The 12,395-nt window shown below is 47.8% G+C and overlaps 1 protein-coding gene across 1 annotated transcript in view; it reads left to right on the top strand.

Moving 5' to 3' along the window:
- Window positions 1–11,324, top strand: part of ZNF366 (zinc finger protein 366) — a 60,264-nt gene extending 48,940 nt beyond the window's left edge. The window contains exons 4-5 of the mRNA XM_065905651.1: window positions 7,715–7,889; window positions 10,784–11,324. Coding sequence (XP_065761723.1) covers window positions 7,715–7,889; window positions 10,784–11,307 — 699 coding nt within the window. The 3' untranslated portion in view covers window positions 11,308–11,324. The remainder of the gene's footprint in view (window positions 1–7,714; window positions 7,890–10,783) is intronic.
- The last annotated feature ends 1,071 nt before the right edge of the window (window positions 11,325–12,395 follow it).

The following is a 12,395-nucleotide window of genomic DNA, read 5'->3' as shown; positions in this document are numbered from 1 at the left end:
CACCAAGGAGACCACAGGAGGTCGGAGGCTGCCTGGAAGGGTGTGTCGGTCATTTAAACAGAAAGCCCTGGATGTCAGAGTGTACGTTTGTCCAACTGAGGTGGCCCCACTCCTTTCTTAGACATTTCTGACACAAGACCGGGTGTCAGTCACCTCATCAGGAGCACGCGTCTCCCGACAAGCGCCAGGCGCACTGCCAGGCTCTCCCTCGCTTTGCCCCATCTGCCTGCCGAGCGCCGCCTGCTCAGTGTCCTCTTCATACCTTCATTCTTTTCATTTCAGAGGAGTTTCAGAGCCTGTCTGAATGTACAGGTTGTGTAATGAGGGCCTGTCTCTGTGTTCATAAACTGGTTCCAGACTCCAGTGGGATGGGCCATCCCCAGATGGTGTCCTGTGACTTTGCTTCTCATTCATGTCACGCTGGATTCTTGGAAACCTGGTCCTGGGTGGGGTTTGTTCGGGTCTGGGAGTTGGGAGAGGAACAGAAGGCCATTTGCTCATTGCCATGCAAGTCACCCCCCTCAGAGAGGAGTGGCTGACTGGCTGGCTGTGTGATGATGTTGGAGAACAGGCCTGGACAACTAAACCCGACCTTGATCATGGGGAAGGGTTTTCCCCTTTACGTGATTGACATGGCTGCAAGAAAACAGGCAGACCTTGCTCCAGCCACACTCCACAAGCTGGCTCCTATCTGTTGCTGTCCAGTCGCTCGGTCATGTCTGACTCTTTGTGACCCCACAGACTCTAGCCCACCAGGCTCCTCTGTCCATGGGATTTCCCAGGCGAGAATACTGGAGTGGGTTGCCATGCCCTCCTCCAGGGAATCTTCCCGACCCAGGGATTGAACTCACATCTCCTGCTTTGGAAGGTGGATTCTTTACCACTGAGCCACCTGAGGAAGCCCGGATTCTTTACCACTGAGCCACCTGGGGAAGCCCCGACTCCATTTCCTTTACCTCAAAACTTGCAAAAAAAAAAAAAAAAAAAGGTTGGGGGAAGAGTCTTTAAGTATCAGATTCTAATTTCCTGGGATTCTCACCACTAAAAATGCTTCCTAACATCAATCCCTCCTACTGTGGTCACATGAACTGATTCTCCCTGGCCCTGGCTCAGTGGAAACAGCTGTCCACAGCAAGCAGAAACATTCATTTAGTACAGGATTAAGAATTAACAATAGGATGGAAAATTGGAGGAGAGGAAAGGTTTCCATTTAGTTTCTTTTTTTTTCCTTACGAAAAGTTACTGCCCTTCTGGGTTCTTTTGCTGTTGGCTCGACTTCTGGACTCCTTGCTTCTTGGAGCCAGCTGGAGCTTCTCCAGAGACCTGTGCCTGTAGACTTAAGCCATGTTTCAGAAATATGCTTCCCAGATTCTGCGTAAGCATGAAGGGCTTGATTTGGATGCTCTCCTTGTAGCAGCCACGCTCCATAATAGCAAAGAACCAGCTGCCGTCTTTGGGAAACCTGTCCAGGAAAAGCAGTCAACCAGAATTTCCGGGACAAATTCTCCTTTGAGATGGGTGAAGCCGGGAGCTGCCTATGTTATGAATCACCAGGTCATCTGCAGCCTGCCTGAAGCAGAGGGCTGAAGGCTGAGGGAAGAACAGATAGAAAAGGATGAGGTCTCTCTGAAAAGGGTCCCCACTGCCTCTGCCAACTTGGCTGCATCTCCCCCTCAAGCTCTCGGATGCTCCAACCCAGTGGGGACTTGTAGGCACCCAGTGCTTGGGATCAGGGCTCTCAGGCTGGCATTGAGGGAGTTAAGGCAGTGACCAGATAGCAGCCTTTTGGCAGCAAAGCCCTCCTCAGCAGAAGGAAGGATATAGCTGTATGAACTGCCTGCTTAACAATGCCTCGCATGTCCCCAGGGACCCGCCTGCAAATAGATTTCATCTTGCTTTCTCTTGTACTTTTCAAAGCTTCCTGTTTTCTCACGGTCCTTTTGGACAGTTTACAGTCTCTCTCTCCCTCCCTCCCTCTCTCTCCCTTTGAGGAAAGGAACACCCTTCTTATTAAAAGAGAAAGAGAGAGAAGGATGTAAGGGAAGGGCAGCTTGACAGAGGCCATTCTCCGGGGCTGCAGGCTGCAGCTCTCTGACCTTTCCTCTCAGAGCAGGGAAACAGGCTTCCTGGTGCGTGTCCCAGTTGCGTGCCTCTTCTTGTCTGGTGGGCCTCTGGGACCGGCCCAGCGGCTGCCCGCTGCCATCGCCCTGCCTCTGCGCACACTGGCTTCTCCGTGACGCCGCTGTCGGCGCTGTCACTGGGGCTCGCGGGAAGTTGCCGGGACCAAGGAGGGACTGGGCGCCAGGAGGCAGAGTTAGGAGCGTCTATGAAGAGAAGGGGACAGGTCACCTGCCCGCTGGAGGGTCAGAGAGCCAGATGATAGGCTCCCAGAGCCTGCAATCTACGGTGAACCTTCTCTCTCCATCCACATTTCCCAGGGCTGCGTGAGCCATACCTGCTTCCATTTCTATGATGCCTCAAGTAACCTGACAGGTGTTTACTCAAAGGATTCTTCACTTGTTCCTTCCTTAGTGTGCCTTCCACATAATTTGGTTTAAAAAGACAGCACCGTCATCCTCAAAGAACTTAACCTTCTGGAATGTCAGATGTACATGATAATGGTAGTAATGAGCTAATATTTATTGAGCACTTAACAATTTGCTAAGCCCTTTACCTGGATCAAAAACTTGCATGGGAAACTGTGATTATCATGGACATTTTACAGAAGAGAAGATGGAGCAAGTTCTGGCGCTCTGGGGTTTCACCATTGTCTCTCTGCTCTGCCATCTCAAAGTCTAATGATCCATGCAACCCATTTTTAAAGGACAGTTCAAAACATTTGTCCCAACTGTCTATTACACTTTGAGATCCACTTCCCTTTTTAAAAGTAGGTTTAAAGGTGGGTATAGGTGGACAAGCTGATATTTAATGTCAGGAGCACACTAATACTGCTTATTAGAGAAACTGAGAGTTAAGGAGGGCTGGACTGGTTGAGATGACCACTTGCAAGATGAAATATGACTCCTCATCACTCCAGCAGCTTCCTGCATCAACACCTATCCTGGCTTTAATTTCCACAGACCTTGGCAGGAAGCGATTCAGCAAGTCTTGACTTGGGCAGACTCTGCACCTCACGGCTCATGATTTCAGGGGGCCGTGTAGATGACTGCTTTCCCAGGAGAAGCTAGTCTTGATGCTCCCTCGCAGCCCTTCTCCCTTTCCACCTAGCTCCTCTCCTCCACTACAGTGATTCTGTTTAGAGCTCACACCAAACCCCTCCTGAAGGCACCATCTTTAATTGACGCAATCCTCTTTCTCTGGCCTCTCTTCACTAATGGTGACTGAAAGGCCGCTCCAACTTTCACAGACACAGAAAATCTCCATACATTTGCGTGTTGTCATGTGAGGATGATCCTCTAAGAAGGATGACAAGGTCAGGTGTTCTGGATAAGAACCCAAGAGCTCCATGGAAGAGCCAGAGGCTGAGAGGAAGAAGCTAAGAGTACCTACCACTGAGATGTGAATGGTGTCCAAGTACTTCAGGTCCTGAGCTAATTGTTTCTATCTTTCTGCCACTGAGGATTTTGGTTTGCAAACTAGTGTGAATAGCTTTAGTGGGAACAAGAGAGATTTGGTGATGGTTGCTTTGTGAAACTTTTGCATGAGGAAGTGATATTTTTCCTGACTTGGTTGTGTATTTCCTAACCATATACTTAGACATTCATTAAATGTTATTATATATCTAGCCTTGTGCTGTATACTGAGGTTGGCCATACAGAGAAGGAAGGTGGCAACATTTCTGAATACTGCCTGGGACACTTTTAGTCGTTCATTCTGCAACCCCATGAACCGCAGCATGCCAGGCCTCCCTGTGCATCACCAACTCCCGGAGTTCACCCAAGCTCATGTCCACTGAGTCGGTGATGCCATCCAACCATCTTATCCTCTGTCGCCCCCTTCTCCTCCTGCCCTCAATCTTTCCCAGCATCAGGGTCTTTTCAAATGAGTCAGTTCTTTGCATCAAGTGGCCAAAGTATTGGGAGTTTCAGCTTCAACATCAGTCCTTCCAATGAACACCCAGGACTGATCTCTGTTAGGATGGACTGGTTGGATCTGCTTGCAGTTCAAGGGACTCTCAAGAGTCTTCTCCAACACCACAGTTCAAAAGCATCAATTCTTCTGTGCTCAGCTTTCTTTATAGTCCAACTCTCACATCCATACATGACTACTGGAAAAACCATAGCCTTGACTAGATGGACCTTTGTTGACAAAGTAATGTCTCTGCTTTTTAATATGCTATCTAGGTTGGTCATAACTTTCCTTCCAAGAAGTAAGCATCTTTTAATTTCATGGCTGTAATCACCATCTGCAGTAATTTTGGAGCCCCCCAAAATAAAGTCAGCCACTGTTTCCACGGTTTCCCCATCTATTTGCCATGAAGTGATGGGACCGGATACCATGATCTTAGTTTTCTGAATGTTGAGCTCTGAATGTTGAGCTTTAAGCCAACTTTTTCACTCTCCTCTTTCACTTTCATCAAGAGGTTCTTTAGTTCTTCTCCACTTTCTGCCATAAGGGTGGTGTCACCTGCATATCTGAGGTTGTTGATATTTCTCCCAGCAATCGTGATTCCAGCTTATGCTTCTTCCAGCCCAGCGTTTCTCATGATGTACTCTGCATATAAGTTAAGTAAGCAGGGTGACAGTATACAGCCTTGATGTACTCCTTTCCCTCTATGGAACCAATCTGTTGTTCCATGTCCAGTTCTAACTGTTGCTTCCTGACCTGCATACAGGTTTTTCAAGAGGCAGGTCAGGTGGTCTGGTATTCCCATCTCTTTCAGAATTTTCCATAGTTTATTGTAATCCACACAGTCAAAGGCTTTGGCATAGTCAGTAAAGCAGAAATAGATGTTTCTCTGGAATTCTCTTGCTTTTCGATGATCCAGGAGACACTGTCATTTATTAAAATGATAAAACGTCCTGTTGTCCCCATGTACCACTAAAATGACCCAGAAAGTTCAGAACTGAATGAATTGATCCAGAAAAGCATTAGAATAGAAAATACACCCTCAGCTATGGTGATCATAAAAGGCTGCTTGTCCAAAACTGAGGAAGAATCTGGAAAATACCTGGCAGTAGCCCTCATGATGTGTGCACACCTGTGTGTGTCGGGTGGAGGTGGGCTATCATATGAGGGGAAAAGGGGCTGTGGCCGCCGGCAGGTGAATTGCTCTAACCCCAAAGTCACAGCAGTTGCAGTAGCAATAAGCTGTGGGTCATTATCACAATAGTAATAGTTCCCTTGTCTATAGTTTTAAGGTTGATGAAGTGTCTGAAGATAATGAAGAGACTTTTTTCTTGTGTCACAACAAAAACGAAAGTCTTTCCACATTTTCTTCAAGGTTAAGTTCAAATTTCGTCTCCTTGATAAAACATTTTCAGACCAATCCAGCTTCTAATACCTCAGCAACCAGAGATGATAACTAAAAGTGGAATATCACCCTCCATGAAGTCGTTGAAGGAAGAAGGCACCCGTTTATTCCTTCAGTTCTCTTTCTCTGTCTTGCCTGTAATACCCCCAGACCCATCCAGGCTTGGACAAGTGCGGGAGCTCATTGGCCTTCCAGACCCTTGCTCCTCTCTCCCTGCATCTCTCGTGCTTATGTCCCCATGGCTTTTGCTCTTTTCAGATCTGCTTAATGTGCCTCACCCCTTCCCTCACTCAGCAGAGGCTAAGAACCTACCGTGTGTCAAGCCTGGTGCTAAGCAGGGGTTATAACAAAAGGCAGGCAGAGCCTTTAGAGATGCCTCTGTCTAATGAAGGGCTGTTCAGCTCAGCAGCTTCAACAGCAGCATTGTTCCAAATACTCAGGAGCTGTCCCGTGAACCGAATGCGATACATCTTCTCTAAAATGACCCATGACAGGAAATACCTAGTGTAGAGTCTCTAGATACATTTTTCTTCTTAGCCAGGGCAGAGAACTGAATAAACTAAGCTTATAAGGAGAACTCTATCAGAACTTTCACATGTGAGCAAGATTGAGCCACAGACTGATATATCTTTATGAACTGTCTCTGTTGAGAATAAAAAGAAAGCAAGTATCTATACTTTTTCTTCAATTAGACCCACTCTCTCAGCATCTCCCCTCTTGGGTCACCTTTTCCAGATGAATGTGGTTAGGATGCTGTGAATACTGGGTGTGGAGCACCAGCATGCTGCATTCATTCTTGCTAGTAAGGAAGTGAAAAGGGGGGAAGCACTTAAAACCCCCAAATTTGAATCATTTAAAAATATAGAACCAGCCATTCATTACCCAAGCATAGATTATCTGTGAAAAATCTGCAGTGCCAGGATGGCTTCCTCTTACTGCCCAGCGTACTGCCCGAGGTCACAGCTGTTGGCCAGCTCAGCTCTCCCTGCCATAGCCCCCTGAAGACAGTATGGTCTGTATTAATAAAAGTCCCACCCAGAGTCTCCTCTGGGCTGACACCATGTCTTAGTGAGAAAGGAAAGCTGGCGTCTGCTTCAGAGGACCCTGCACCCTCTCTGCAGGCACCGCTCGCTCCTTTCTCTTTCCTCCTGACATGGGCCTCGGAGGGCGGGAAGGAAGGAGGGAAGGAGAGCGTTCCTCCCGTGGACCTGGAGTCCCAACACAGACACAGTGTCCTCGGCATTCCTCCCAGCACAGCCAAGCGGGGGCTGGAGCTTCCAAACCCTACTCTGGTGAAGCTTGGGGACAAGGAGAGCACACGCAGCGCTGCTCCCGTCTCCCACCCTCAGCATCTGCACGTCCTGCCTTCAAACAGGCAGCTCTGCTGTTCCCATGGAGCTCGGGACCCGCTGGTGTGCGCCGTCATGTGTGTGCAATTTGATGGAAGTAGGAATGAGAAGAAGAGAAGTGACTAAAATAGGTTCGCTTTTGTATACCTAGGGTGATATTTTCAGTACTTCAAATCTCTACCCAGAGAAAGGACACAGTCCTTCCTTTATACACTGTTCCTTTGAACTCCCCATAGTTGGCAAATTAAAAAAATTAGAGAAGCATTGTTGATACAGTCCAACAGAAGAGTTACGTTGGGGGAAACTGTGTGATACATGGTGGCTGATGATGTGGTCTCTGGTGCCCAAGGACCTGAGTTCATTATCCCAGCTCCAGCACCCATAAGCTGTGTGTGCCTTGGCCAACCTTTCGTCTTAACCCCTCAGTTTGTCCATCCGTAAAATGGGGATGAGAACAGCACCTATCTCATAGGCCTCATGTGGGTTAAATGAAATAGTCCGTGGCAGACTTGGGATAGTGCTTTCCATATTGTAAATACTCCATAAATACTAACCAAGTCATCATATCCTTATCATTACAGTGAAGCATAACTTTGAGCAATTGCTTTTCAGAGAAGTTTTTCTCCTTTTCAAAAGGTTGTGTTCAAAGAAGCTTCAGTAGCTTTGCAGTTTTTACCTTGAGTTTAAAATTCCCTGTACAACAGGAATAAAATCTCATGAATCCATCCCTCCCTGCTCCACCTCTGAGCCTGGGCTCAAGGCAGCCACTCCCTGACTTCCTCGGGGACACTTTATTTGGAGGCAGTTTAAAAAATGCCAAGATTCAAACAAAGCAGCAGCTCGCCCATCCTCGCCCAGGCCGGAGTGTGGTTATCTGGGCAGGGGTCCCACCCGCGAGTAAGCTGTGCTCTCCTCGTCACTGTCTCGACAGCTCTGTGGGAAGGAGTTCAACCGGATGCACAACCTCATGGGCCACATGCACCTGCACTCCGACAGCAAACCCTTCAAGTGCCTCTACTGCCCCAGCAAGTTCACCCTGAAGGGGAACCTGACGCGCCACATGAAAGTGAAGCACGGGGTCATGGAGCGGGGCCTCCACTCTCAAGGTAATCGCCCTTCCAGGAAGCCCACGCTGGCCGGGCCCAGCGAGGAACACACGGGGAGCTGAGCTTGTCTTCAGAGAGCTCTACTCTGGGGGGTGGTTCTTACATTCAAACAAGGGAGCATCATCTTCAAGACCACAGCAGAGTAGCAGGAGCAGGTTGGCAACAAGCTCTAACAAACTATATTCTGAGTTAATACCTGAAGGTGGTAGGTAAAAGTGATGTAGATTAGAGTATCATAATGGTGTCAGTCAGTACCACTGTTTGTTCTGTGTTCCAAACCCTGCAGCAAGTGCTCTGTCTCTGTGAATATGTATAGTAACTCCAGGCTGGAGGAACTTCTGTTATCCCCACATTACAGATGGGGACGCTGAGGCTTTGAAATATTACCTGACTCAACTGAAAAGTGGCTGACTGACAATTTGAATGCAGACCTTTCTGACTAAAGCCATGCTGTATCCTCTTTATCACACTGCTATTAAGGGGCAAGTCTGCAAGTTCTGCTGATAGCTGAAGTGTGTCTGTAGCAGGCTGGGTCTCATCCAGCTGCTCACAGTCAGAAACACGAGGACAGTTTTCCTGCCTAGGAGGGCCGGTTGGCCACAGGCCGAGCAGGGGCTTTGGTCTCCCCCACTGTGTCCTAACTGAACTGATGGGAAGTTCCTGCCTCCTGTATCTTCTCAGTCCTTTTCTTTGCAGGAAAGAGTCACTTCCAGAAGTACTGACTTCAGTAGGTTGTCCTTCAGTAAATGGGCAGTAAATGCTCTTGGTCCAGTGTGGTATGCTCTATGCCCTGGTAGATACAAGGGGAACTAAACCATCTTTGTTCGCCCTCTGGGAGGTCTGTGTGTGGGGAGAGAAGACACACATATATGTAACTTGCAGTATCATGTTAACTCGCTGATGTTTGCCGATTCTTGTATGATCCAAGCACAGGGCAGTGCACTTAGATGCTATTGCTTGTCCCCAATATTGCACAAAGTAGGCTGTGTTACTCTCATTTTATGTACGAGGAGACCATGGCCAAGAGGTGTTACAGAACTGCTTAAGGTCAAGCAGCAAGGTGAACACAGAATTGAGATTCTAACTTGGGAATTTCTGGCTCGGGCCAGTGCTCACTGCACTGGGTAAAAGCATGGGTGGTTTGTTCATATTTGCTGCTTCTCCCACCCCTTTACAACTGATGTGGTCAACTAGGCACCCATATTCATAAGGAGGATACATGCATGTACACCCAGCACGAAGCAAAATGATTGTAGCTTTCAGATTTCTGAAACGCCCACTGAGATTATGATGACTCCTGGGTGACAGGAAATTGATCATCCTAAAACAAGGCCTGGAGTTTGTATAAAAGCTCTGAAAATTTGCTGGTTAAAAACAAAAGCATTTTTTCCCCTTGAGAATGTTCTTTTCCTAAATTATCCTTTGCATCCAGCTATTCTGGATTTTTTCAGAATTAGGTGAAGTTTGTTCAGCCACCATGGCTGGAGACATAGAAGGCAATGAGGAGACAGGGCTACATCTGCTAGTCTGACTTGGTCACCAGAACTTATCCCATGTGGATGCTCACATCCTAACAGGCACCTAGAGACTGTTATTCCTCTGGAAAAATCAAGAGCATCACTATATATCAGAGAATTGCTTTGAAAGTTTGTAACAGACTTCCGACAATGTTAATGCTTTCATCTACAAAAGGTTTTGGCATTTCTTCACTCTAGTTTTTGAAATAGCTCAAGAATCATGACCCAGATTAAAAAGATCCTCCCTGTGTCCCTGACAAGATTAAAGCTGCAGATGCTTCATTGCCTGACAACACCGTAAAGTAGGCAGACACATCGGCTTCCTTGGCGTGTCCCCACCCTAGCAGCCTGCTTCTCCCTGGGCACCAGGGTCTGGCCACCCCCCGGCCCTCTCTGCTTTCCTCTTCCTCAGTCATCCCCACCTGCTCCTCCTGGCCTGGCCGCTGGCCCACCATGGACAGACACCTCCAAGACCAGATCAGGTCGAGCCTCCCACGTGTCTGTCGGCTGCTGAAAAGTCCATCCCTGAAAGTGAGGCCCGCTCACCTCACCGTGTCCAGCAGCAAGGACACTTGTGGTTGGACATGGGGCTTTCGAACTCCTCACCGGACCTTCCTCTGCCCTTCCAGCTCTGTCTGTGCTTAGGGAGTCTGGGTATGGGGTGGCCTCTTTGGGCCCAAATGCAGTGTTTCGTTTTTTTCACAATGAAAATATCTTTGTTATTTTTTTGTTATGGTAAAATATGTGTTCACTGTTAAAAGTAAAAATAAATATATTTGAAGTGAAAAGAAAACTGTAAAAGTCACCTTATAGTTAGCCATTTTTGAGATTTTGACATATCCTTCCAGACATTTTTTGATAGATAAAATAGAGTCTACACTAGAAATATATATATTTTTACTTAAAGTATATAGAGAATACCTTTTATGAGCACAAAGAGGTATCGACATATTATACACATAGAAATACCTTCTACACACATAATACCTTGCTTGTTCTTTATGGTCTGAGCCAGCAGGGAAGCCCCATGGAGGTACTACTATTTAGTTAAACAAACCTCTGTCCTTAAATTGATAAGTTGTTTTCACCCATCCTTATACTGTTTGTGCATCTGCCAGGCTATTTTTATAGTTTAAGTTTTCAGTCATGTGATTGGCTAAGTCAAAGGTGTGCTTATTTTTAAAGTTTTTCGTGCATGTTGCCAAAATCCCCTGAAAGGAGTCACACGGATATCGATTCCAGCTGTGACAAAGCCCGTCTCTCTACAGCTCCTGGGATTTATCTAGTTTTAAAATGCAAAATCAAGCTATGCTAACCAGCCCTGGGTTCCACCCAGCGACCCCTTCGGTGGCCTGAACGTGCCTTTGCTCCTGACAGGTTTTGGAAGGGGGAGAATTGCGCTGGCGCCAACGGCGGGGGGCCTGCGGAGCCTGGAGCAGGAGGAGCCCTTCGACCTGTCCCAGAAGCGCCGGGCCAAGGGGCCAGCCTTCCAGTCGGACGGGGAGAGCGCCCGGGGCAGCTCCTGCCACGAGGAGGAGGACGAGGACAACTGCTACGAGGTGGAGCCGGACAGCCCGGGCCTCGGGCCCCGCGGCCCGCCGCTCTGCGCGCCCCAGGACCTGTCTGCCAAGCCCGAGCCTGGCCCCGGGGAGGAGGCGCCCGCCGAGGAGGCCTCGCCTCCGGGGGCCCGCCCGATGAAGAGCCGCGACAGCCTGGGGCCCGAGGGCAGCCCCGAGCGAGAGTTCGCCCGCAGGGATGAGCGGCCTGGCCTCAGGATCCTGCCGAGCACGCGGCGGGGCCCAGCCTTTTCTGATTACTTGTACTTCAAGCACAGAGATGAGAGTCTAAAAGAATTACTGGAGAGGAAAATGGAAAAACAAGCAGTGCTTTTGGGGATCTAAGTGGACGGTTCAGGAATTACACTTGGAAAATGAGAGCTAGGCAGTGCAAAGACAGCTTTCCGCATGAGCTCTCATTTGCTGGAGACGGAGAAGGGCACGAATCTTGACAAAGGGCGCAGACTAAATGAGCAGAGAAGCAAATGCTTCTCAGGTCTTGCATTTGGGCCCTTAATGTTTAACACACATGGAGGCCTTCTTCAATGTTGTTTCATGGATCTCCAGTACAATTAACTGTACATACTCTTCTGGACATCTAACTGTAAGCTGATGCTGAGGTGCTTTTAGAAATTCTACTTTCCATTGACTAACATGGTTGATTTCTTTCTAGTTGCAAAAATATGGTGCTTGACATGTTACTTTATTAATGACTCTTTAGTTGAATTTGTGAAAGTTACATTTTTCCAGATAGATGAAAATAGTAGTAGTGGTATATATTTTTAAAATCACTTTATTAAATAATCAAAAAATAGCAGAAATGACAGAGGAGGGTGAGTTTTTATTTTTCTTTTTTTTACATTTATTTTTTTTTCCCATTTATTTGAGGGTGAGTTTTTAAAGAGGATGTTCTTGAGTAGTTGCTGCAGATATAAAATTTCAAGAGAAAGTGATTAATTTTGATTAAGGAAAATCCAGCAGGACAGATTCCTGCCTGGGTCTGCCTTGTTCAGCTTCCGCTCCCTTCATCAGATGTGGCATTGGAGCATGCTTGCGGATGGTCCAGCAGTGCTGAGCGTCTGCAGGCTAACCCTGAGTCCTGAGCAGGGCTCCCTCCTGGAGACCTTGCTCCAAGGCCTCATGCCCTGTAAAGCAGCTGCAGGAAGAGTTGGCACCCTCTGAGCAGTGGATTTCTCATTAGTGCTGGAGCTACAGGGTGGCGGGGGGCGGGGAATTCTTCCTGAGATTGAAGCTCTAACTTATCTAGAGTATTGGAATAACCATCACTAGGAAAGCAGCTGCGGAGCTGTGTTCCCAGTGCTGCCTGCCCTTTAGAGTCAGCTCAGTATAGTAGCGTTAGCTGCTCAGTCATGTCCAACTCTTTGTGACCCCACGGACTGTAGCCAGCCAGGCTCCCCTGTCCCTGGGATTCT

Source organism: Muntiacus reevesi, chromosome 14 (genome assembly GCF_963930625.1).
Source record: "Muntiacus reevesi chromosome 14, mMunRee1.1, whole genome shotgun sequence".
NCBI lineage: Eukaryota > Metazoa > Chordata > Mammalia > Artiodactyla > Cervidae > Muntiacus > Muntiacus reevesi.
Note: the sequence above shows the minus strand (reverse complement) of the source record. Positions and strands in the feature narration are given on the sequence as shown.